A 27652-nucleotide genomic window follows, 5' to 3' on the forward strand; every position below is an offset into this window, starting at 1 on the left:
GAACATACGTGTATCCGTATGAAGGAATGGCAAACAAAGAATTCAAAATGAGAAGCAGAATTGCACAACAATAACACAGACTATAATAAAACAAACAATGATTCTAACAATAAAATAAGGGAGCAGACATATATAATCCATAGCTATACAAGTCCCTTTCTCCGGCTTCCATTTCCTCACAGACAGACAGGTAAGCCCTGCTTCCCCCCCCCCCCAAACACACACACACACACACACACACACACACACGTATCACACATGTCCGTGTGTGTGTGTGTATGCCAGCCGCTGCCGCCAGGCTCCCGGCGTTGACACAGTAAACTGATCCACTCGGGGGGGGGGGGGCGTCGGTCGTCAGGGTGAAATGTCTCTCACACACACACACACACACACACACACACGTATACACACTCAGACACACACACTCCGGAGGGAGAGGAGAGTGGTGGAGGAGCTCACACGGAGATAGAGTTACCGCTGAATTAGATCTGAGCTGTGGGAACCAGCACCTTCTTAGAGGCACACACGTGCACGCATACACACACACACACATGCAGGCAGGCGTGCTGCACTTACACACATACACACAAACACACAAACACACGAGCAGGCCTGTTGCACGTACACCCACACACGCCGCACTTACACACCCAAACACAAACACGCAGGCCAGCTGCACGTACACACACACCACTCACCCACAGCACACATAAACACATAGTGCGCACACACACAACCTCTCGTCACTTCCTGATGCATAGACACACTAGGGACACACGCTTAGAGGATGCGTGTACACATTCTCACACTCACACACCCTCCCACACACTCGCAGACAGATGCTCATAAACACACACATGCAAGGGGAATCCTTTTTGTTACACACACACAAAAACACAAACTCAAGCCTTAAAAAAACAATAAAATGTAGTGAAAGACAAAACACAGATAGGATCAACAGGTATAATGAACCCCACACGGAAGCATTGTAGTGTGTTTGCTTCTGTGAATCTGTGTAACAGGACATATTATTTTATTTGCATTTAGCAGACATTTTTAATCCGGAGCGTCTAAGAGGTCGGGGCTGAGAGAAACCAAAACATACATCAATCTAATATGTTAATCAACAACAAGCCATATTAACTACAAAAATACACACAAACACTCCACCACCGAGTGACATCCAATCAATTTCCAGTGTTTGATGCTCGACTGGAACTAGCGGTCTGCAGTTTAAAGGATGAAGTGTTGAAAGCATTTGTGTTGAAGGAAGCAAAACTTCCTATCTGCCCGGGGTGCGAAGGGGAAGATATTTTTGGTGGTTGTCACAACTTGTGACAGAGCCTCAGACACGCGGCTCACCACAAACTGGCTGACAGGGTTTCGGGGCTAAAGCTTGCCAAGTGAGCATATGAGTAATAGTTCCACTCCTATCAATTAGACACATCGTCCAAAGCATTTTACAGTGAATACATGAGATTGATGCCATTAATAAGCAGGTTATGGGGTGACTCTAAACAAGCAGTTGGGTTGGAACCCAGAACCTTTAATCCCAGAAGTTCCCACATTGAGGTAAAGGTCAATTTCATGATTTTTTCAAACTGTAGCCTATTTTCCAATCATTTTTGAGAGAAATATTTATGGGATTGGTCCGGTATTTAGCGAGAATGTCATCATTTTGGGCAATAGCAGCAGTCAATGTACGTCCGATAGAAGTGCTAGTTTCTGCCTTTGGCATGAAATGTGTTTCTTACCATTTCTCTTGACCACGGTGTGTTTGTTACTGTATCTGACCAGGTCTCCCTCAATGGGGGTTGAGTTGCGTTGTTGCAGGAAGTGAACAGTGGGAACTGGAGAGCGGGGGGTTTGTTGTGATGGACTATGAAAAGCGTAGTTTGGTGTTATTTAAAAGATTTGGGCGATTGAGGGTTGAGTTTGTAATGACAATTGGGAAATATCCTGCAACCACGAGATTTCAGAGCCAGACTTTTCCTTAGGTGAGACTTGGTTGGACAAAATAACAAACAGACCGGAACAAAAGGTAAAGAAAACAAGTTATATTTTTCTGTTTGGATTCAAAACCGAGCACTTTGAGAGGCCGTACATTGAAGGACAGCTATGACCCCAAAGGAAGACATTCAAGCCCGTTTCTGCGGCTTACTGCTGAGTTGTCTCGCTCAATACTGGACCAATCTCAAAAGTTTTTGTCATACACCAAAATGACCCAAAAATACCCAAGTTTCCTTTAAACTGCAACATAGGTCCACCGACCCTCACGCAAGGGAAACCGCTACCCCAACGGATGACATCTTGAAAACTCAGATGCAGGTAAGACATTTTCCCACCCAGCATATTAGAGGGAACTCCTCCTTTTATTTCTAAACAACAATAAAATCCCAGGTGTGTGTTGGTGTGTGTGTGCGTGTTTGGGGCCCTGGGGAACACTTTGAGTCTGGGAACCAGATCTGAGTGCAGCACAGACGCAGGGTTGAGGCAGGCCAGGGTGGAGATAACAGATAGGAGAGGGTGGTGTGCTGAGAACGCCCCCCTGCCCACTGACTCTGGACCACAAAACGATTGAGAAGCAGTGCGAGGATTTGAAGTGTTTGTGTGTGAGTGTTGCACGCTAACAACATGCAGGCTGAACAGCAGCTGGATACCAAGCAGATGTGCACGTGCACACGTTTATAGTCATGCACGTATGTGCATGTGAGACCCCCGGTAGTTAACCATGACCGGGCTGTCAACAACTGCAGCAGCGACCACGGGATTACCTGTTTCCCTATTGGTGCTTTAATAACCAGCCCACCGTGTACATACACACAAACACACTTTCCCCTTCAAACACACACACAGATCCCAGCACACACACTCTCCCTCTCTCTCTCACACACACACACACACGGACTGCTGTCTTCCGTTGTGCCCATGTCCCCACTGACAGCCGCTCCAGGAGCGCCAGGGGAGAGCAAACAAACGCTCCCCAGGTCCGGGGCTCTGGTTTCAGCCTTCCATCCGCCGTGGCCGGGGGGCCATGGGAACGTGTGGAGCCAGGGGCCCTGTGTCAATAAGGAGCAGTGGTTCAACACAATGGGGGCCTGCCCACAGACAACCCCGCTGACTGACACCCACACAAAGAACCCGTGAATAGGGAACACACACACACACACACACACACACACACACTCACAGTGAAGAATAGGCCAGTGTGTGTACGGTTGCCCACAAGGACGATGTTTTCCGCCTGTGTTTTGGTTAGCGGGTACAGCAGCGTACACAAACACTTATGTACAAAAGAGGGGGAAAGCACACAGGGCCGAGGAGATGCGAACAGACTATTCTCGGCATGAAAAACAAGCTGCCGTGTAAATTTGAAGAAAGAAAACCCTGTCCCAACACTCTGAAAATACATTCAAAGTGAAGTAACCAAAACAAGGTCTACCATCACGGCTAAAAATAATTTGCAGTTTGCCAAGTTCCCTGGAAACGCCAAACCGTGAAGGGATAAATATTTATCGTAATGGATGTGGGGCGACAGATTACTGTGGCAGTGAGCATAGTGGGCCTACATTGAAATGATCCCCCTCTCTAACGCCAGTCCATGTACCTTCAGATGGGGCCGATCGGTTGCTCTTGATCGGCCTACAGTTAAAGTACTGACCGTATAAAATGCACAAAAACTAGTAATTACATAAAAACAGCATTTTCGGATGTTCCGATAACTTAACCAAACGAGCCCGACATGCTAGAAACACCTTGGATATGGTCGACATTTCCTCATTGAGTCATTAGTGTTTCCGTCAAATTATATAAACTCTCTCAGCCTCTGGACGTGCACAATGAACCACACAATGCTGCCATGGTGATCACAGCTCGTTGACGCCTCTCATCTCAAATGAATGCCTGCAGTCCACTTTTAGTGTTAGTTATTATTGTGGTGTGATGGCAACGAGCTCCGAGTAAATACCGCGGATCTAAACGTTTTTTTTCTTCCTTACAAATTACAACCCCATGCTGCCCTCTGGAGGCACTGGACAGTAGCGCAACTCTGAGCAAATGTAAAACGGAGTTATTTCCCCACCAGCAGAGGGCAACGTAACAGCATCAAATGCTGGAAAAAGCAGCACACGTCAACAGCTCTTAAAAGCATGCAAGACAGCCTCAGAGTCGACCTGTGTGAAGTCCCCCCCCCCCCCATATTTTTTTTATTATGATTAGAATTATCAGGAGTTGGATCCAAAAGATGGCTTATGATTACAGGTATGTTTGTCTAACAATGATTCAAGGACAACAATGACGGTTCTTTACGAGATGATCTGTACTTTAGCTTGACAGTGAAATCTCCCGCTTAAGTTAACATATGTATGTGCGCATTTATTTTATATTTAGCATTATGTTTAGCACCAATACACCATTTCACACTAATTTTGAAGCTAACCTGGCGATAGACCTTTCTGATTCTGATTTGCTCAAATTGTTTATCATTTGGATATGTATGGAGTCATTGTGTAACTCAATACCATACAGACACAATATGGAGAATAGACAAATATTTTGAACTATGATAAATAAAGAAAAGGGACTTAAAGCAATATCAAAGTTTTATTCTTAAAATGTAGTATAGAGAGGAACAGTAGTACAATTGAGACAGAAAAAAGGAGAATGTAGGCTAGTTCCATATCTTCGAAAACCTTTGATAAAAACGTAAAAAGAGTAACCTGAATTGTTGCTTTGTGTTCGGAAGGGACTGAGGTGTGGCCCGGGGTCTTGCATCACCGCGACAGATCGCGAGAAATTGAAAAATACAACCTTTGTTTTTTGCGACAGCGTAAAAAAATACAGCCGGGGAAAAAAACCTCTTTATATCTGTAGTGTATCTGTTTGTATTTTGTGTTTTGTGTCCTTTTAACAAATACAGCATAAAAAGTCTAAAAACAATAACATCAAGGGTTTTTTCTTAGCTTTCATCCGTTACAGTAAAATCAGTAGGATGGTGTGTGTATATATATATTTATATATAAAAACAAAAACAAAATCTGGATAACCGGATGGCATGGTATGACAAGCACACAAGTGACAACAAAGCGGAAAGGTCAAAGATCACGGAACAACCACCTCAAGGGGTGTGGAGAGCTAACTGTGGACCTGTCCCATAGAGGAAACTCACTAGTTAAATATCTTATTTATATATACCTTCTGCTTTTATAATCTCTCTTTATATGTATATATATATATATTCATTTATATATATCCATTATATAACTCCACCCTGTGATTTCTTTAGGGGTCAATGTACTAGAGGAAGCGATCTCTATGCTTTAATAAAATACATCTTTCAATAGAGCAATCGAGTGAAACCACACACCGTGCGTCAGTAGCACTTCATCACATATAATCCACTGCAGAAACAGACATAAATGGCCATCCGAGGTCTCAACCCGCAAACAATCCGTGTGTTCTTTAGAAAATATGTGCTTAATGAATAAAAAGAGACAGAACACATCTTTAGAAAGGACAAAAAGCGATATACGCATCGAGGGTAAAGTGAATGATTCTGTAGCATAAAAACAGGAAAACGAATCTCAACAATTACAGACACAAGCAAGGGTCCTCTACGCTATAAAAGTTGTCAGCTGGCTTTTCTCATACATTTCAACAATAATTACAAAAAAAAACAATTTTGGTTGGACAAATAGAAATTAACAGTCTTGATTGCATTTTGGAGTCAACACATTTATATATATATATATATATGTATATATATATATAATATTAAATAACAAAACAAAAAGTGTAATAAAAAAACTAAAGTTGCGCATTGGAGGAAGAGCACAACAGTTTGTATATATATATATATCCATTTAAATATATATAGTTCCATTCAGACCTGCTTCAGCGAAAGCAAAAGAGACTTAAGAACATAAAAACAAATGATTTTCATGAACGCAAAAAAGCTAAGTGCATGTCTATGAGGGGCCATAGAGCTTCACTTTATGCGGAACAAAGTGTTTTTCTGCCTGGCAGAGCTAAACAAAAACGAAAAAGAAAAAGAAAAACATTTCTAGCCCAATTCAATTCAACAATTGATAAAAAGTTAAAAATAAACATAATGAACGAAAAAAAAAGAAAAAAAGGTTTGAACTTGGTTTTGTGAACGGCTTGTTGGTCCGATCCGTTTAAGTTTTGGGGAACGTTTTAACCATAGCTCAGTACCCAATAGACAACCATGTATCAGGTAGAGCGGTCCGCTTAGGTCCATGACAACTTACTGCCCGAGGTTTTACAAAACGGTATGCGTGTGCATTAAATGAAAGCTTTTTTTTGTAGAAAAAGAATCGATGGCAAAGCATACCTGATAGTCGCCGTAGCAAAACAGTGTTCTATAGTTTAAGCTGATTACACGTAGATCTATATATATATATATATAACTGAGTCAGTTTAAGCGTTATGATTATTATCATATACAGCCTGTAGGTCCAGTATTTTGCGACAAAGCGTTACAGCACCAAACGTTTTTTTCGTCATTTGGCAAAATTCAAGCTTTAAGTGAAAGTCAAAATGCTTTATTTTTTTTAAATATAATAAAGTGTTACTGTGACGCTGTGATTTGTATAAAGCTAGCGATAACATTTTCCCCTTGTACTTTCATTTTCATTTTGCATCTCTTCTCACGCCCCAAACCCCCCCCCCCCCCAGCTTAAAAAAACAGTCTTGCACCATCCTCTTCTTTTTTAAGCGTGTTTCAGTAGTTCTAGGTTTCCTGCGATATCTTGGTGTGCGGTCTGCTTGGCACAATAGCACAGCCCTCTTAAATTAATCATAAATATGGCTGTGATACATTAGCGTCACAAAACAGATATTTGGTTCCAAGATTGTGCAGGTAAGAAAGAAAGAAAAATAACAATATTAATAATAATAACAACAACAACGACGACGACGACAACCTTAGCGCGTCTAAAACGAGTCAATCTACATAGCAAAGTTAATAAATCTTCCTGTCTGCTAATTATTTCAGGCGCCGGCGTGCGCTAAACACTCGCGGCTAGCGGTGCGCACACAGGCTGAACAGAACACAGACGGCCGCCTCTCTGCTAGCAGAAGCAGACGACACGACTTACAATTATAGCATTTCAAATAAGACCATTACAACCTCTTCATAAATTAAATAATTAACTATTTTTTCTTTCCCTCGTTCTCTCTCTCGCTCGCAATGATTGGCCGATCGTGACTTAACACTATGTACACCCTATCACCCACCCTCTAACCCGGATAAAAGAGGAAAAGACTAAAAACAAAAAAAACACGCATCACCAAGAAAGAACCTGATTTTTCGTATTAGGGCCTCGTTAAAAAAAAACTCTACTGAGCACATATTCAAAGGATTATAAAATGTGTACATCTTTGAGGAACCCTCTGTTAAACCAAAGCTTCTGTAGTCGCCTTTTCTTTGTCATAAACGCGTTACGTAACCTCGCGGTTGGATAGCACTTTGGAGTAGTTGATTGTTTACCAGCTAGAGTTTTAAGTTGTATTTACTCGTCCTCTAATATATATTAAAACATTAAATAAAAATTATCTTAAAACTCTCATTTAATTTCTTAAGCTTGCTTAGAAAACAAAAAACTAGAACAAAGAAAAACGTCGGAAAAACCACAAACTTCAGTCGTCCGGGGGGGCGGCGGCCTCGCCCCAGTTTGATTGGTCGATGTCGGCCGCGTCGTCCGCCTCTTCTCCCTCCTCGCCCTCCTCGCCGTCAAAGTCGTCGTCGTCCGCGGGCGAACTCCATTGGGTCCAGGCCCTCCAGGCCGCCCTGGGAGGCCTGGTGCGAGTCGGCGCAGTCCACGCACACGCCGTAGCGGCGCGAGCCGTGGCGGATGCCCACACTGGCCGCCAGCATGAAGATCTTCTTGCACACCATGCACTTGTACTTCTTGTCTTTCTTGTGCACCTGGGGCGGGGGAGGGGGGGGGGGGGGTGAGAGTGGGGGGGAGGAGGTAGAGAGAGTGGGGGGGAAGAGGTAGAGAGGGTGGGGGGGAGGTAGAGAGAGTGGGGGGAAGAGGTAGAGAGAGTGGGGGGAGGAGGTAGAGAGAGTGGGGGGAAGAGGTAGAGAGAGTGGGGGGGGGAAGAGGTAGAGAGGGTGGGGGGAGGAGGTAGAGAGAGTGGGGGGGAAGAGGTAGAGAGAGTGGGGGGGAGGAGGTAGAGAGGGTGGGGAGGAGGTAGAGAGAGTGGGGGGGGGAGGAGGTAGAGAGGGTGGGGGGAAGAGGTAGAGAGGGTGGGGGGGAGGTAGAGAGAGTGGGGGGGAAGAGGTAGAGAGAGTGGGGGGAGGAGGTAGAGAGAGTGGGGGGGAGGTAGAGAGAGTGGGGGGAAGAGGTAGAGAGAGTGGGGGGGAGGTAGAGAGAGTGGGGGGGAAGAGGTAGAGAGGGTGGGGGGGAGGTAGAGAGAGTGGGGGGAAGAGGTAGAGAGAGTGGGGGGAAGAGGTAGAGAGGGTGGGGGGGAGGTAGAGAGAGTGGGGGGAAGAGGTAGAGAGGGTGGGGGGGAGGTAGAGAGAGTGGGGGGAAGAGGTAGAGAGGGTGGGGGGGGGAAGAGGTAGAGAGGGTGGGGGGAGGAGGTAGAGAGAGTGGGGGGGAAGAGGTAGAGAGAGTGGGGGGGAAGAGGTAGAGAGAGTGGGGGGGAGGAGGTAGAGAGGGTGGGGAGGAGGTAGAGAGAGTGGGGGGGGGGAGGAGGTAGAGAGGGTGGGGAGGAGGTAGAGAGAGTGGGGGGAGGAGGTAGAGAGAGTGGGGGGGAAGAGGTAGAGAGAGTGGGGGGGAGGAGGTAGAGAGGGTGGGGAGGAGGTAGAGAGAGTGGGGGGGGGGGAGGAGGTAGAGAGGGTGGGGAGGAGGTAGAGAGAGTGGGGGGAGGAGGTAGAGAGAGTGGGGGGAAGAGGTAGAGAGAGTGGGGGGGGAAGAGGTAGAGAGAGTGGGGGGGGGAAGAGGTAGAGAGGGTGGGGGGAGGAGGTAGAGAGAGTGGGGGGGAAGAGGTAGAGAGGGTGGGGGGGAGGTAGAGAGAGTGGGGGGGGGGAGGAGGTAGAGAGTGGGGGGGGAGGAGGTAGAGAGAGTGGGGGGAAGAGGTAGAGAGAGTGGGGGGGGGAAGAGGTAGAGAGAGTGGGGGGGGAAGAGGTAGAGAGAGTGGGGGGAAGAGGTAGAGAGGGTGGGGGGAGGAGGTAGAGAGAGTGGGGGGGGGGAAGAGGTAGAGAGAGTTGGGGGGAGAGGTAGAGAGAGTGGGGGGGAAGGTAGGGAGAGTGGGGGGAAGGTAGAGAGAGTTGGGGTGGGGGGGGGAGAAGACAGAGAGGGAACAGAGTGAAAAAGAGACAGACAGTGAGACAGTGTGTAAAGGGGTTAATATTGATGATCAACTCTTTCAAGAATCCACCCAGCCTAGTTGTAGCTGATTCCGGTAGTGTTGAACAACACTAATGCAACGATATAGGGGACAATCTAACAAGTTCTAAAACTATAAACCCAACGCCTTGTTAAGCATTCATGAGATAATGGGATACTGCCACCACTACATTTCCAATCAAGGGCCATGGCTCTACTAAATGTCTGGCTACATTCACAGATTTCAGCGGCTATTTATTATGCAGTATGGTGGAGGAAGTGGGTTGGCAGCGGAGACACTCCCATGTACCCTCTCATTCTTTACACGAGGAACAAATCAAAAAAAATCCTTCTCTCTCCTCATGCAAAACATAAATAAAAAAAAGCAGTCTGGTAGCTTTTAGGGAGATATTGAAAAAGGATACAAAATAAAAAAAACATGTCGGTTAAGCAAACCACATAAGGTAGCGCCATGTTGGCAGCCGAATGCCGTGGACCATGTCGTAGTGAGTGAGTGAGTGAGTGTCTCTGTGTGTGTGTGTGTGTGTCTTTGTGTTTATGTGTGTGTGTGTGTCTGTGTGTGTCTGTCTGTGTGTGTGTGTCTGTCTGCGCGTGTGTCTGTGCGTGTGTCTGTGAGTCTCTATGTGTGTGTGTGTGTGTGTACCAGGGAATGTCTCTTGACGTGCTCGCGCCGTGTGAACAGCTTGCCGCAGATGTCGCAGCTGAAGGAGCGCACGCCGGAGTGGATGATCAGGTGCCTCTTGAGCGTGCGCCGGTGCTTGGCGATGTAGTTACAGTGAGGACACTTGAGCTTGTTGAGGGCCAGGTCCGAGGACTCACCTGCAAACAGGGGGGGGGGGGGGAGACACACAAACCCTTAGCATGAGGATGCTGCAAGCGCTTTTAATTTGAAAAGGCAACTGTTTTTTTTCCCCATTGTGCTGGGATGATTTGCAGTGTTTGCATTTGACAGCTCCCTAACCCTTGCCAGTGGTGAGGTAAGGTGAGGTGAAAGCATGAAAGAAAAACATATTTGACTTCCTTGTTGGATTATTAACTGATTAACTCTGGGTGTTGGAGGAAGTGTTTGGGTTGAGGGAAATACTGGTAAAACGATCTGGTAACAGGACATTCCAGACCGTTTTTCAAATGTATTAGTATGACCTGACTGCGGTTTCGGCCGGTATTTATCCGGTACAGTGTCGTCATATGCATGTGAAGGGCACAGTCACAGAAGACACTTCCAATATCATTGGAAGTTGCGTATACCCTCTTTGTACAGATCAAGGTCAGGGATCCATCGGTTAACCTAGTGGTCAACAGCATGAAAACAGCCTTTATGTCAAACACATAGGGCAGGGCTTGACATGGACCAGTTTCCCCAAGTGGAAAATATGTGTGCATATTGAACTTTAGGGGCGCACCGAAAATGTACTAAATGATGCATTTTCATTAATAAAATATTTTGTTTGCAAGCAAAATGATCGTATTGACTGGAAAACAGAATGTACACAGGGATTTGAATAAGTTCTGCTTCACACTATTTATTTTAGAATTCTAGCATTCTAGAATTTTTGAATTACGGAGAGGGATCCTGAGTCTCCATCCTGATCACTAAACACACTATACTGCATCCTGTTGTTCACTTCTGAGTTGGCTTAATACTTAATTCTCTCCCCTGTCACAATATAGTAATATCTTATTTAAATATATTTTGGTATTTTAAGCAATATGACCAACTCTTATCATATTACAAGGAATATCAATTTTATGGCCCCCAATCCAAGGCTTTATGACACTACAAACCTTGACTGTTAATATAGGAACTACCCAATCCAAAGCTTTATGGCGCTACATACCTTGCATGTAAATATAGGAACTACCCAATGCAAAGCTTTATGACGCCACATACCACGCCTGTTAATGTAGGAACAAGCAGTCATTTGCAGGCCTATTGTTGTTGCTAGGTCTGAGGTACAGGTTTGAATGAAAACATCTCTCTGGTCTTTAACCAGGAACCTTGATCATTAAGGGACATTTCACTAATGAAAGATTATTTGTAAACTCTCCCGTACTAGTGATTTCTAGACAATACAGTAATCTGACTCCGAAAACAAGTGGAACGGGATTCAGGGGGAGACCTTAAATACAGCAGAAAATCTAAAATGTAAAGATGCAAAAGGGAGATAGCGTGCAAAATAGCAAGCTAACATTTTAAGAAATTAACTTGAGACGTTGCACTTGTAATGTCAGCCTTGAACAGAGTTCACATTATCATTACAGCATTAGTAATCAAAATCAGTGACAAAAGTTCTTGACCCGAGTTCATTCATTGTAGCAAACGATGGCATCGAAAATAGTTCTAAATGCAATCACTCTATGATCGGAGACATGAGCAGACCTTACTCATTTTTATTCAGCCATCGGATAAGATAATCACCAGGTATCTCTGCCTGGTGAACAACTCAAACCTTTGTGTTCATTGGATTGAATAGTCTGCAGGGTAGTAGACCAACAGAAAGGTGAACAAGTCTTCCCACAGATTACTTTACCTTCATTCAACTTTTACAACCTAGATCAACCCCCCCCCCCCCCGGCCTAACCCTCCTCATCCCCAAATGTTAACTTTAGATCTCCTTGATGTGGGGGACCTATTTAGGATTCAAAACAGCAGATTCTTCCAAAAGGTGACCAGACTGCATGCCTGCAACGTTCTGTGTCCCCGAACAGCAATAGCCTTAGGACCCCGCTCTAGCTAATAATACCGGCCATAAATCAGGACTCACGCACACATATCGATAACCCTTTTAAAAGGACTAAGTCAGCCTGGTGTGACGGAGCCATTTCAATGCGTGAAAATGAGGTGAGACGACATGGGCTTCGGCCCCGCCTCCATGCTTAACGATGCCCCAGGGGCCCCCCTGCTGACATTTCACCATGGACAGCTGGCAAATAACCTGGTTACCCATTGATCCGCTATAGGCTGCTGAACAGATCTCTCACACACACACACACACACACACACACACACACACACACACACACACACACACACACACACACACACACACACACACACACACACACACACACACACACACGATAGAAATAGAGCATGAGAAGCAAGAGGGTATGGGGGGAGCATTGGAGAGAGGGAACAACCTGTCCTGGCCCTTTGTTTGAGCCCGAGCACCTACAACAGCAGCGTCGTCAGGGCAGGTTGCTAGGGGGTTGGAGAGTGGGTGAGGAAATTGATGAGAAGCAGGGCACCCATGTATTCCCCTGTGTGTGTGTGTGTGTGTGTGTGTGTGTGTGTGTGTGTGTGTGTGTGTGTGTGTGTGTGTGTGTGTGTGTGTGTGTGTGTGTGTGTGTGTGTCTGTGCGTGCGTGTGTGTGTGTGTAAAGTGGGGGTCATCCCTGACATACACAGAGGCCTTTTCTTTAAAGGCAACGCCATGATCACATGCTAGCATCTCAGCTCCTCCAGTAATAAATCAAGTTGGTTAGAGCTTGCGTTGAAGAAAGGTGGTACAGAAGTGAGTCACAGTGGAGCCCAGAGGAGCCTCTATACCGGCTGGATCCTGCCTCCCACCGGCCACGCCTGTGCCTCCTAATCCTGCCTGGCTAGCAGACTCTGACCCCCTTAAATCCCTCTCCACAGGCCCCTCCTCCACATCCATCCACCAGCCACGTCGCTTCCACAGGACAGACGCTCACAAAGCACACCATCGACTCAGGCAACCGTACTTAAGTCACGTTTTTCAGAATCAGTAACAGCTTAATTGCCGTGTATGTTTGCAACTTTTGCTTGGTGTTTTGGCGACTTCTACTAGTCGCAAAAGACTACGCTTTCCCTCTACTCGGCTACGGCGGATCGCTGCTGTGCACGTTGCAAACAGCTGTTTCTGTCCGAGTCTTGAACACTCACCCCGCTCTGAAAAGCAGAAAGACCAGATCAAGAATGAGGTGTCGGCGAGTGCCAAGTTCCTGTTCAGCCCATGCCTTGGAGCTGTTAGAGCCATTTCCTGTACCCGTCTATAAATGCGATCCTGGCCGATACCCAGCGGTTACCAAAAATAAACGCATGCGCTTCATAAATCAACAAATAATTATACTACTGCCAATAATAAATAGTGTCCGTATCCGCAAACAGGGGGATATATGTACTGTCTAGTGCTGAGCCTGAATATTCGTATATTAATTTGTATGGTAGGTATTTGAATCTAAATTCACTAATCGAATGCTTTAATTTTCATAAAAAAATAATAAATAAAGCCACTGATTCGATAATTTAATTCCTATACATATTTGCCAACCGCAGGTAGACGGTAAGGTTACCTTCATGTGTACCAGGGGATGATGGCCAGGGCAAACAACTATTGTTCTTCTTAGGTTTTATTCTTTTTCTTTCTTATTTTCTACAAACTTTGGGACCTATCTCCTTCCCCAATTTTTCCCCTAGAGACTCCATTCCAATTTAAAATGTTCAGAATAGCTTGGAATCGCACGCTTCTTTTAACAAATCTACACACTTGTATCTTCAATAATATCTAAACGGAATTTCAATATCATTTAAACTTTCTTCAGAATCACAGTTTTAGTTTCATACCGGCTTCGTTTTCAGCTGTTTTTTTTTCTTGAAGCCGTCTGCCCATTCTGACACTCATACTTCTTAAGACATCGTAACTCAATCATTTTTCAACCGTTTACCTTCATTCAAACCATTTAACAAATCTACACACTTGTATCTACAATAATATCCAAAACGGAATTTCGATATATCATTTATACTTTCTTCAGAATCACAGTTTTAGTTTCAGACCGGCTTTCGTTTTCAGTTGGTCTTACTGATTTACGGTGACGCTGGGGCGTGAGGACGTTCAGCAGTGTTGCCAGATTGGGCGGTTTTTCCTGCTCTATTGGGCCTCTTTTAATCAAGCACCAGCTCGCTATTCTCTTAAAGACACACACACACACACCAGCAGTGCACTTTGTACTACAGCACTCACCGCATTTCCTACAGGAAATGCATTTTCTAGTTGTAATTAAATGTTCTCCGGTTCTCCCCAGGAACTTGTTTTCCTGGGTGGCTCCCGCACTAGTCCGTTGCTAAACAGATCTACCTACTAATAAGAAAAGGTTTGGATAAACATTGGATAAACAAGTGGAACAGGTAACGATGGTTTGTGCTTTAATGGCGATGCGTCAGCCCCAACAGCACCAGTTTGACTGTACTTCGGGTGAACAGCTCTAGTCCTGTCGCACAACTTCATCAAAACCTATTTGTGCAGTGATAACTACGAGTAGGCCTACTCTCATACTATGGAAGCGGGGTGCCTTCAGAAACCTTGCTGCTCTGCAGTTACCGAATGGGACTCATCAGTGGATCCCAAAGCCACAGACATCAATTCTAGAGGCAATTCTACGTGATCTTTAGTTTATTGCTTTACTAAATAAAATGTAGAAATGAAAAAGGAAATATTGGTTGATAAAACACAATTTTGCAGCAGAGTTCTCCGCTGGCTGGTACAGGCAGGGAAAGATACGCACTATAAATTAGACAATTATTTCATTCCATTTGCCAATTTGCCATTTTCCATCAACTACAACTGTATACCATTGATGACACACTGCAACAATGACAACCAAACCTGACTGCCGTGTTCCCAGTCTCCTGATAGGGTATTTCTTGGAAAGGGGCGGGGCTAGGCTGTGCACCGCTCGAGTACGTTTGGCTAGAGAGCAACCTACCGTTCTCCCAGGACTCCCCCTGCTGCGAGTCTTGGAGATCGCTGTACTGGATCTGATTGGCCAGCTCTGGGGAAAAGAGGGAGGGACCAGAGATTAGCACAAGGAGAGAAGGGAAGGGAGAAAGAAGCAGCAGGTGTGGCCTTGGGAGTGTGTGTGAGTGTGTGTGCGTGGCGGGGAAAACCTGGGTGTGGGTTACATACACACCTCAGAACACCTTGTGTACACACACACACACACACACACACACACACACACACACAAACCCCGTCCCCAACCCATCCTCTCACACTTTTCACAATGGAAGACTGTTGGTTAACAAAGGGAGTTAAACAAACAAAACCTGTCCCAGACCACCTGCACCAACCCCACACACTATGCTAAGTGGCTTGTTCCCAGGGCCAGAGTGTACTGTTGTGTTGAGACAACAGGCCCCTGGCCCTCCCAGCGGACCTCCTGCAGCGGGGGGGGGGGTTAATGAGTGAACGACAGAGTCAAGCCCTCACATGGGCTCGGCTTACACTCCACTTTTGTAGCCACTCGTGCGTTTCTGCACCCTGTGTGTGTGTGTGCGTGTCTGCATCCTGTGTGTGTATGTGCGTGTCTGCATCCTGTGTGTGTGTGTGTGTGTGTTTACGTGCGTGTGTGTTTGCAACCTGTGTGTGCGTGGGCATGTGTGTGCTGGTCAGCACCGTGTGTGTGTGTGTGTGTGTGTGTGTGTGTGTGTGTGTGAGTGTGAGTGAATCAACACACACACTGTGTGTGTCCATTCTCCCTGGGTCAATATTTGGAATGGTGCGGACAGCCTCATTGCATTAGCGTGGATTAGGGAGGGAGGCGGCAGCCTCTGGCAGCTTTGCACCTATTAGGGTCTCGCGGTTCATTGTGTGCATGCGTGTGTGTGTGTTTGTTTCAACCGTGCGTATGCAAATTCCCCACCTCATAATACAATAAGTGTGTTTGGGGGTGAAATAGCCCATTGAAACAATCCAACCGTCATGTTTGGAGCGGGCCCAAAAATGAATCTGCCGTTTCGGTCAACTTGGGGAAGCGCCGGACTAGAACCCACAGGGAACACAGCAGTCCTGTTCTACCACTCGTCATGGACCATAACGTGTTCTGTCTGTACTAGCCCAGAAAACGATCACATGTCTTAAAAAAATGGATATAAACAAGGGATCGAATTGGCGGAAAGGCTGATGCCATTAAAGTAACTAATTCACTACAAAACACAATCCAAAACATTTGCCTTGCATTTGGTCTTTAAGCAGGGCCCACAATTTAACAGCAGCAAGACCCACCCGGCTAACATCCCTGTAGGAAAGAAAGTACTGCCATTTTGGAGCCTGGTGTAAATTGATTTGGGTCAGAATGGACTAGGTACGTTGGGGTAAAGACAATGAAAGTATGTTGTTTGTTAATTTTCCAGTCACACACTGGACTGACCAGCCCAACAGGAAGCCCAACGTAGAAAAAACAAAGTCACAAAAAAACTCAAAATATGTCAAAAAAGCTCAGCGATACATTTTGTGGTGTACACATGCATTCACAAGTTAGTTCGATATAAATATATATATGTCCATGTATGCAAGTGTGTGAGGTCAAGTTCTGAACTCCCTAACGCATCCGCCTGAAATAACTATTTTTGTCCGCAATGAACATTGTGTAGAAAACGTCACTCAACAAATAAAATAAAAGCTGAAGCAAAAAGCGGAGCAGCTAAAGCCACATAAGGCTGTGAATTTCCAATATAAAAACACAATTATAATAACGCAGTAAACACCTGCCCACAGAAACCTTTTACTGTGACTTACGACCCACAGGAACGTCCACCGTATCTATATATGGAACAACCAAACACGCATCAATTAATACGGACGCAAAGCTAAACAACAGCTAAACAGGCACAGCGGGCCGGTGCTCGCGCATGCAGTCATACATGTAGACATACTGAAGAGTGTAAAGCCAGATTTAGCACCCCTGTACACCTCCCTCATACATTAACAGAGGTCTAGGAGGAGTCCAAGGCACTAAGAGCATTGAAGCGCATTAAGAGGGGCAGGGGGGTGCTGGGGGCTTTTCCCCTGCGCTTTCTTCATTATCCTGCATTAGATAGGGCTAGTCCCTCTCTCTCGTCACATTACAGGCTCGCTCGCTCGCCCGTTCCCTCACACACACACACACACACACACACACACACACTCTTAATGGGGGCAGCATGAAGCTGAGGGTGGAAACAGAGGAGATTATGAGAGGCACTGTATGTAATACTTTCATACTATAGCCCTGCAATGAAATAGATGCAGGGGAGGGGTAATAATAGGTACATAGACAAAGTGTATGAGTGTAGTTGAATTAATGCGTTGACATTTGCATGGACCTCTTCGTGAGGGGGTATTAATTCTGACCTGGAATAAGGAGTCTATGAACACATTGGCACCTAACTAGGTAATACTCACTACTATACTGATCATGGTAATGCTAATAACTGATATTAGTTAACATTAACATATATTGACTTCTTGGGGGATGGACAATTTGTTGAAGACACTTAATAACCCAGAGCTCATGTTCATCTGTTCTGTTGTCAACCTTTGGACATTCGTTTACATAAATGTGTTATTGATTGCCTGGTGAAATTGGTTTGCAAACCCGGCTCAGGGTCATATCTTCAACATTTTGCTCTAGTTTAATGAGAACCATTTGTTATGTGGTTGGGATCTGCAGTGATACTAAGGTCATCTGAAGCCTATTATTAGGATAGAGTAATGTTGGTATCTGGAAACCACTGTGGACGGATATAAATCAATAAACAGTAGAATGACCTACGATAATAAACATGAGTCTTCTCTATGCACGTAAAAAAAAAAGGAACGCATGAGGCTTGCATGCATTCGATGTATTTAAAGAGCTACTAGGACTACACTCAGGGACCCGACTGGTCGTGGGTGGACAGGGGGCGTCATACCTGCGTTTTCCGAGAGGTAGGAGAAGTCCTCCCGGGGGTAGGAGGCCGAGGGCTGGATGAACATGCCCTCGTCGAAGCCCTCCTCCGGCTCTGGCTGGACGTTGTAGACGAATCGCCGGGTGGTCGCCTGCTTTTTCCTGCGGCCGCTGCCCGCCGCCTCGCGCTTTATGGCTGCGGCGGGCGCGGCCGCGGCGCCGCCCGTGGCCGGCTCGTTCCAGACGAACACCTGCCCCTGGCCGTCGTGGCCCTGCGTCTCGCTGGCGTCCGCAGAGTAGGGGGAGCTGTCGTTGTGGCGGCCCCAGCCCCCGGACGCCCCCAGGGCACAGCCCTCGCCGCCGGCCGCCGACAGCTCCACGTCGCTGACCTCCTCCTTCACCGCCTCGGACGCCTCTTTGGCCGGGCCGCCGGTGCCGTTGCTGCCGCCGCTGCTTGTGCCGCTGGCTTTGATGGAGAGCTTGGACAGGATGTTGGTGGCCCAGAAGTTGCTGGGCTTGCGGTCCAGCGGGTGGCCGTCGGTGGTGACTGTCCGCCGCTTGTTGTAGTCCACCACCACGGCGTCGGGGACCTCCTGCTTGATGCTGATGTTCAGGGCGTCTTTGATGAACGCGCGGCACGTCCGCACCACCTCCGTCATCTGCAGGTAGCTGGCCACCGACATCACCTCGATGACGTTCTGGCTGGTCAGCAGCAGATTCCCGGAGTAGAGGAAGTCGAGGAGGACCGAGAAGCCCTGGACGGCGGCTACGTCCAGGTGCGTGACTGTGCCTTGGTCCTGGGCGTCGCCCTTGGACAGACAGTAGAGGGTCTTGAAGTAGCGGCTGCCGGCCACCAGGATGTTCTTGTGCGCGCGGAACACCTGGCCGCACACCACGATGTTGACGTCACAGAGGATGCCGCCCCTGCGCTGCTTGTCTAGCTCCTGCAGCAGCTGGTAGCAGTAGGAGTTCTCGTTGGGCTTGTTGCGATAGTCCTCCTCCGGGGGGATGTTGCAGGGGCTGGAGTTTTCGGAGGTCCTTTCTGAATCCTTTGGGATAAAGGAGAGAGGTGGTTAATGTAGAACTGAGAGCTGAGCAGGCAGACGGGCTTGATAGATCGGTTATGGTACATCAACGTTTTACGATAACCACACAAGGATACTTTTTTGGGGGATTGTTGTCCTGGTTCCTTTCCTCTGTACTAATTTTTATTGCTCAGTGTTGCTGGAAAACATGAGATGTCTGGGAAACCTGCAAATTTTGTTAGGCAAACCGAAGGGGTACATTTAGGCCAAAAGATGGCTTTAGGTGAGCCTGGGCCGGTTCAGATCTTTTGCTTTGAGAGACGCCGCTAACCCTTGCATTATGAGCATACAGGAACTAGAATAAGGTTTCGGATGACATGGGGCGGAGTAGATGATGACAGTGTTTACCTTTCAGAGTAAACGACAAGCTTTAATCAGAAACTAAAATAAAGGATAAAAACGCCCAACATTGTACATCACACAGGTTGGAACATGGCACAGGACCATTTGAATGTAAACACTCTTCTTGACATGCAAACGCAGTCTTCCAGCCCATGATATTTGTTTCCCCTGCTCCCTGGTTCACGCCCATGGTTTGCAAATGCTGACACCAGTGCACCTGCCTTTTGGGTAAAACTAGTTTTACAGGCTTCAGTTTGGGGAAGGGATCAGGGTTCCCAACAACAATGCCAACAACCCTAGTGTCTGGTTGTGTAGCATAACCTTGGAGACCGTATCGCATAAGCTCCAACAAAGTCCACCTCCTACCACCCCATCTACCACATGGTACAGAAGACAGATGGACACAGGAGAAAAGAGGTTTAAGGAACCAGGGTTCATCCCCATTCCTTTAATCTCACCTCCATGTCAAGGTAGTCAATACATCCAAGCCTTTTCAGTCCAAGTTAATACTGACTGTGTGCTAGTACATTTTTCAGCCTGTGATTTTCCTTTGCTTACACTTTAGCTGGAAGTAGCGCGTAAGACGCCAGGTGGTCTTAATCAGAGCTAGGAGGCTGTTCCAGCTACCTGACTCTAGGAAGGGAGGACAACTGGGCAACAAACTCTTTCTCCCTGCATCAACCATATTCCTCCCAAATTCCCCTGCAGCAGGGCAAAGGGACAGCCTGGTACAGAGACGGAGAGTGTGTGTGTGTGTGTGTGTGTGTGTGTGTGTGTGTGTGTGTGTGTGTGTGTGTGTGTGTGTGTGTGTGTGTGTGTGTGTGTGTGTGTGTGTGTGTGTGTGTGTGTACCCCCACGCACACCACTTACTGGTTCCTCATGAATATGCACGGATGCATTAGAATTCAACACATTTGGTCCAAAAGAACCGACGTGCAGATGAATTTGGTACAGTGCTTGACAATATGATATGACCAAAACCAACACGCAAACTCACTGCCATCCTCTCACTCACTGTCTCAATGACCGACATATAACTCTCCCGGGCTCATTTTAGAATTGCGCAGCAGATGTCCTAATCCAGAATAATTCACATTGCTCGAGCCCTGCAGTTTTTACCCCTTCCTTTCATCCCTCTTTATCTCCCACACACACACACACACACACACACACACACACACACACACACACACACACACACAAACACACAGCTGGAGCTTCAACTCGAGTGATTCAGATTAAATCCATTTCTCTGAGGTCCCCACCCTAACCCCCCCCACCACCACCACCAGCACCACTCCACTGGGTATCTCCGGTCAGGGACGGCCCAGGATAGTATTGGGGTGGGTGGGTGGGGGTGTGCGGGTGGTTATCATGTGGCACAGCTGGAGGAGGGCGAGGGGAGGGGAGCAGCGGAGATGGGGACGACAGTAAGAGAGCCATAGATGGAGACAGCGGAGGATAGAGCGATGGAGCGGTGTTATACTATAGCTGTCCTGGAAGCCTAAACCTCTCTCTGACCCATACATCAAATTTAACGGCATGCGATTTTATTCCAGTTCTCTAATTTAGGGTCTTATTTCAGAAACATTTGATAAAATGGCATCGATTTCTATGTCGACGATCACACAAGACACATTACCACGTTTAAAATAAATGCACGTTTTTGGGGTTCAATTGCTCTTTAAGTAGAAGTAAGTAGCCTTGAAGAGAAGGACGGATTGGGGGTGATGGAAAAACACAGCAATGGAGAGTGGGAGAGATGGGGTCGTAAAATGATAGCTGGCACACACGAAAAAAAGAGAGTGAGCCGACCGACAAGATGAACTACGACAGGAAGGGGAAGAAGAGCCTTGAGAATACCAAGGGAGGACACATTGAGGAGGAGAGAGCGATGGAAGGCGAGACGTGAAGGAGGCAGCGAGAGTTGGGTCACCCCATTTCAGCCTTTCATAAGGCGCGTTCAGCCCCGGGCTCATTGTCCACTCACTGTGGGCCCTTTTGTGAAGAGCTCTGCACTCCCCTGCTTTTACACCCAGGCTCCCAGCGGCCCTCAGCACCAGTCACACGAATGGAGGTGGAGGTGGGTGAAGGGGTAACATACGAGTAATGGGACCTGGGTATAATGGGACATGGGTATAATGGGACGTGGGTATAATGGGACATGGGTATAATGGGACGTGGGTATAATGGGACGTGGGTATAATGGGACATGGGTGTAATGGGACCTGGGTGTACAGGAACATGGGTTTTGAGGATGGTAGATTTGTTTTGATAACAGACCTGGCAGCTTTTGTTTTTCTTTCTGGACGGGTTGCATGCACTGCATGGTCAAGTGGCAATAAGTTAACAAAACATGACTGTCTTACCACAAGTTAATAAACATACTTAATAGGGATGTGAATCTCTCCTTCAAGCATGATTAGATATGCATCTCGATACATTGGCTCCGAGACAAAACAGAATCCATACATCTTTACGTTTGAATAAATTCATTGTAATTCAATTTGAATAAGATGTATCAAATAAATCAAACCTGTTATATGTTATAAATATGTACCAGTCCTTGTAAACAGCAGCGTTGGCCCAGTATAAAGCATTTCCCAATAAACAAGCATGCATGACCACGGATAAGTTTGAGGGCATTGTTTATAGTGACACCAGCCATACAGAGCTGAAACATGTTCCATTCAGCCGTTCAGACCCAGCTTCATGGTTGAGTGAGAAACCCGGGACTGTTAAGGCATGTCAAGTTTTGAACTAAGCCTAACCGGGGCGACTGCATGACGTCTCCGAGCAACCTTTTTAAATTGTCTTTTTAGAAATGTCTTCTGGAACATAGTGTGGAAGTGCCGGCCTCTTTGCTTGGAAGTGCAGAGGATTTGTAGATAATGTTCTGTGTTGCAGTTGACCAGTTTGTTACAGATCAATTGTGGGATGCATTTTGGAAGGTAGAAACTAGAAAGGGATGCCTATTAAAGCTAAAAAATGTTTGTGAAACAGTGATTTGTAAGTTTTAAATAGATTATCTGACTGATACAGGTTACATCTGATTCACTCGCATAGTAAACATTCAAAAACAGGGCAGATGCCTAACGTTGTAAACGTTACACCCTTAATACTTAACACATGTTCGTTGTTATTTGACGACACTAAAAACAACAAATAATTTATTACCAATATAAAAAAACGCCCTGCAGGTGGTTATCAAACTACCAGGAAAGCCAACGGCATTAATCCATCACATATTGCCGAGTCCATTAGGAGACTAAGAGGGGAGTGTTGGCCTGGCAGAGACAGGTTGTTTTATGTGCGTGCATGAGTGTGCTGAAGTCAGCCTAGGACATCCTGGTACAGGATCAATTTGCTGCGTTCTGGCCTCCATCATCAGCATCGGTTCTCCTAGTCCAGATGTGCCACGTGTAAGGCAGGGAGCAGGGGGAGAGAGAGAGCACCGGCAGGCCAACTGTGGAGCAGATGCTGAGAGGCCAGGCCGCTGCACACCGGGGCCAAGAGAGACAATATGGCGACAAAACCCTGCATGTTTAATCCGAGCCAGAGATGTTTAAAACGGGGGGGTTGAAGAATTCAGACGGAGAGGAGGGGGGGGGGGGGGGGGGGAAAGAAGAATGAAGCGAGGTTGGAAACGAGGAATGCTTTTGATCTAGGTCAAACGGGGATGCTCCCTCCCCAATTCTGAAATTAACAGCCCATGGAGGCTGATTTACAGATAAAAAAAAACGGAGGAGAAGTGGCCCTGTAAGTTAAGAGCACTGGAAGCATAAAGCTGACATGGACCCCCAACCCCCTTTCAGACTGCACCCGGAGAACAGGAGGAGTCTACAGACAACGGGAACAGACCTGAACGAAGTTCACTGCCCTAGGGCAAACTAACTACACACATCCACACCCATTTGCACTGGGTTAGCATTGCGCACACACACACACACACACACACATACACACACACACAAAGAAACACACACACCTACCCACCTCCCCACCCGTATTCACCTAGTCCACGCCCATGTCCTAGCCCACACCCAAGGCCATCTTCATCCTTCTATCCCCCCCTCTCTTCTCTCGCCCACTCTCTTGGTTCTCCCCTCAACAGACCCATCTCCCCCCCAGATCTCGGAACAATACTGCAGTGTGTGTTCGGCCCAAGGTGTGGGTGGGCCGCGCCGAATCGGCTCCCGAGTCCCCTGACAATGCTTAGACACATGAGGGAAGGAGGGAATGAGAAAGAAACACAGTGCCCCACAGAGAGAGAGAGGCAAGCTCGCAGACTGATTCAAACAGAAGAATTCTCCCTCTGGCCCCCCACACTAACTGACGTACACACCCTGGCGACCCATGGCCCCCAATAAACAGCCCATCTATCTAACAGACACCAGCCTGGGGTGGGTGGGGTCCCTGCCTCCTCAGCCTCTATCGCCTCTTTGAGACAGACATTTAATAGCTGTGTGTGATGTTAACCAAGACTCACCAATAATTATAATGAAATAACAGAATCCCCTCTTTTTCTCCTTTGAGGGGAATTTAATGGGAGAAGAGGTTTCCTACGACCTCAGATACTTATCTCCGTAGTGTACCTTGCCATATTCTTAACCTTTCAGAATGCAGTCACCAAAAAAGGGGGAGAAAAAGAAACAGACTTAAGGACAACAGTCTCCTTCTCAAAGAAAACCCTCCTTTACCACAGCTGCCCTAGTGTGCCCAGACTGCTGGGGCTAATCGAGTTAGTGTTAACCAATGCAGCTGGGGCCTGACTAATGTCAGGAATGGGTGAAAAGCGCAAGACATTGGCTTGTTGTCCCCAATTCCTCCTTTTATGTTTGGCTTTAAAATACAAAAGTAGCTTGATCCCACATTCAGGACTGGAGTTCATATTTGGATGAACTTTGACCACAGAGTATAACAACACAAAAGGCAAAACGTTGAAGCGAATAAAGGAAGACATAAGGGCGGTGTCAAAGTTTAGCCCACTCGACTGCCTTAAATTAAATTCATGCACTATCACAATCTAATCATCTCCAATAAAGAGGCACTGGCTTTTCCTCCCTTTCCAGCATGCTCCACCATAAGAAGAGCTGCCCTGACCTCCAGATCTACAGCCAGGGGTCCTCGTTGCTAGGGAGTAAAACACGAACAAGCCCCTAATACCCTCTTCTCTTGGGCTCCTTACCAATTAGAGATGTTTACAGGTCAGTGGCTCACTCTAAGTCATTCTGATTAGTGATTGCGTGTAGAGGGGGTAAGAACTAAAAGTGGGAGTACAATCCTCTTCACTTACAAATTAGAGTCAAACGGTGTACTGCTCTTAATTCCTCTGACAGCTCTGATCAAACCAGGGTGTGTATAGTGGGGCGGGGTCATGTGTCTAACTAGAGCCAGGACAGAATGAATTATACACCAACAGAGCTAAAGATGGACACATCTTTGCTGTAGCATCTGGCATAGTATAGTGAATAAAATATTAGGTTTATGACAACATTACTGAAAAAAAGAATGCATGATACGTTTCAGCAAATATGAATTTAGTTTAAGTAAATGCCAACATTGTTGATGCGTTTTGTTTGCTGGTTTTAGGGCTAAGCAGTAGGGGAACATTCTATTCTTTCCTTACATGTAAGTTAATAGCTCAAAATTGGTAAATACGGCTTCAGAACTGTGCATATAGGGTGTGGCTGTATTTCTGTATGCTTCTGTGGAAAGCATAAGGTGATCTCATGAAAATATCTTACTGACATCTAATTTACTCATTCAAGCCTTTTGTATTTGGACCAGGCAAGCTGTCAGGCTCCAGGGAACATAATTTACTCCTGCCCCCCTTGTCCAGCACGCCAAGTGACACCATGTATGGATTTTGGGGAGTCATTCTAGCACAATGCCTCTAATTTAGTTCCCCAATAGGAGGGGGAAGAACTGCGCCAGAGGTCATACCGGACTGCGAGCCAGCGAGATTGCATGCTAGGGAACAAGGAGAAACGAGGGGGTGGGTTAGGGGTGCGGTCCCCCAAAGGCTGCTAAGGGTCGAGCCCTTGCCATTGTGTGACCTCTAGCAAGCTAGCAATCAAGTCAGCTGCTGAGGCAACAAAGGGGTTCGTTGAACAGTGAACCATGATTGTAAAGCCATTGTGGTATAACTTACATTAGGACATTTATTTTACCCATTTATAATAAAAATGAATATAAAAAGTCGTATAGCGTGCGATTCAAGTGGTAAAGCAACCCTAATAATCATGAGATGAGAGGGTCAGTAGCAGGTGTCAACATTTCGCCTGTGGTTGTACTTTGACAGGTCTGTCAAACAGCGAGTTTTTATTTGTTTATTCGCGGACAAAAGCATGTTAGCGTAAAGGACAGGGTTCCGGTGTGTTGCTATCCAAAACCCGGTCAACGTTAGCTGGCAATAGCTTAGCTATTGGCTTTTCGACACTATTGCCACTGCCCAACAACTCTGGTAATACAGATAGCGTCCGGCTAACGCGAGGCTAATGTCAGTCGTTAGCTAGGTTAAGCTGGGCTAAGGTTAGCCAATTAGCCTGGGAATAAGACTGTCTTAAGTAATTCACGAAAGTTTCAATAGTCGTCCAATGTTATTGCTTTAGATACATAAAGACTACGGATACAAAACACGCAGTGTTAAGTCCATCGGGTAACCACAGATTTGACATATAGTAGGTAAAGACATGGACGAGCGTGAAGACTGTAGCTACCTGCTTGGTCGGGTCGTTCCTCCCGTGTTCAGAAGACAGGTGATGCCTCAGCAGCAAGGCCCGCTTATAGTTCCGACTGCCTTTCACAAGCTCGTCGCTGTTCTTGGTGGCAATGTTGTGACACCAAGAGCAAGACATGAGTCCCGTTTCTTGGCAAAATTTGAGCCATGGAAACTCTTGCAACCACGACGCGTGAAATAGAGAATGTTTCTGAAGTTGCTTTTGAGGTCTCATCTTAAGCCAGGATTTCCGGGAGCCAGCCTCGACTCTGTTATCCTCGGGTCCCGTCCCTCCGCTCCCCCCAGACACACAGTCTAAATTGTTCCCCGGACAGTTCTCTGCGGAGCCGCTGCTTCGCTCCGTCGAGTCGTTTTCCCCTTCCACAGAGCCGACGCGGTCGTCACTCTCGTCGGCTGCCCAGCTACCCCCTTCCGGGTCCTCTTCTTCCTCCAACTCGGGTTCAGTGCTATCGCTGACAGATCCGGTGCCGTCCACTGTTCCCTGCGATGGTCCTTTCGCTTCCAGGTCCCGGTCCCCCTCTTGATCGGGCTTGTTACCGTTCAAATGTTGTTCTTGACAGGCCCAGGCCTCACAGCTGTTTGTCTTACCCCCACCGTTACCGCTGGAACCCGCTGCAGCCAATCCACCTCCTCGGAAAGCAAGCGTCCTGCGGTTTCTCTCTCCGGACATTTTCTTAATATATTGAAATCTTCACTTCTTCCAACTGTATTCTCCCCGTCAAATTTCAAATCTATAAATTGTGTTGGTTAAAATCTCGAATGAGGTGGACGGTCGTCGTTGTTCTCCGCGGCGGGCTCCCGGTGACAGTGTGTAGGTTATGCGGAAATAAATAAGGGTTTTAAAGGCATAATGAATTTCAGGGTTCTAGCTGCGTCCGCGCAGGCCCTGCAGAGGTCGAATGGCAACGACTTTCCCCATAATGCACCACGACCAGAGAAAGGGGGTGGAGGGGGAGGGGGGGCGCGCTCTGTTAAAGGAAGATGGGGGTGCTGTCGAACACCAAGGGGTCTTTGTGTTACAAGCTGCACCCATTTTCCGCGTGCTTTTTATCTTTAGTTTTGCTTGTCCTCGACCCATAAACCCCTGTCGGCGTGTAAAGCCTCATGGCGAACAGGGGTTACTGCCTTTATTCCCGTGGATCAACTACAGACGACGATTCATGCTGGTCACGAGCTTCTTTCAGAGTGAATGAAAAAAGTACAACAAGTGGCCAGCGGGAGCGTGATAAGGTGTAAAAGCAGGTGTAATTAAACTCAATGTGCAGAGTTTATTACTCGTCGTTCGTATGGTGTACGGTTAATGGCATTTAATCTGAATATATTTCAAACTTTTTGCAAATAAGTTGTTATCTCTCTCTCGCTCTCTCTATATATAATTATATATATATATGATAAAAATATGTATTTAATTAAGTATCGCTGCCTACTTGGGTTGTG

At 46.6% G+C, this 27652-nt stretch overlaps 1 protein-coding gene across 1 annotated transcript; it reads right to left on the bottom strand.

Annotated features, from left to right (window-relative positions):
* Window positions 1-4589: 4589 nt before the first annotated feature.
* Window positions 4590-27322, bottom strand: zbtb10 (zinc finger and BTB domain containing 10). Its single transcript, XM_079749579.1, is given in 6 exon segments — window positions 4590-7776; window positions 7778-7948; window positions 10021-10196; window positions 15107-15172; window positions 18072-19095; window positions 26196-27322. Coding segments are annotated over 6 exon segments (2244 nt in total). The 5' UTR covers window positions 26886-27322; the 3' UTR covers window positions 4590-7659.
* Between the last annotated feature and the right edge of the window lie 330 nt (window positions 27323-27652).

This window comes from Pollachius pollachius (genome assembly GCF_949987615.1).
Source record: "Pollachius pollachius genome assembly, chromosome: 13".
NCBI lineage: Eukaryota > Metazoa > Chordata > Actinopteri > Gadiformes > Gadidae > Pollachius > Pollachius pollachius.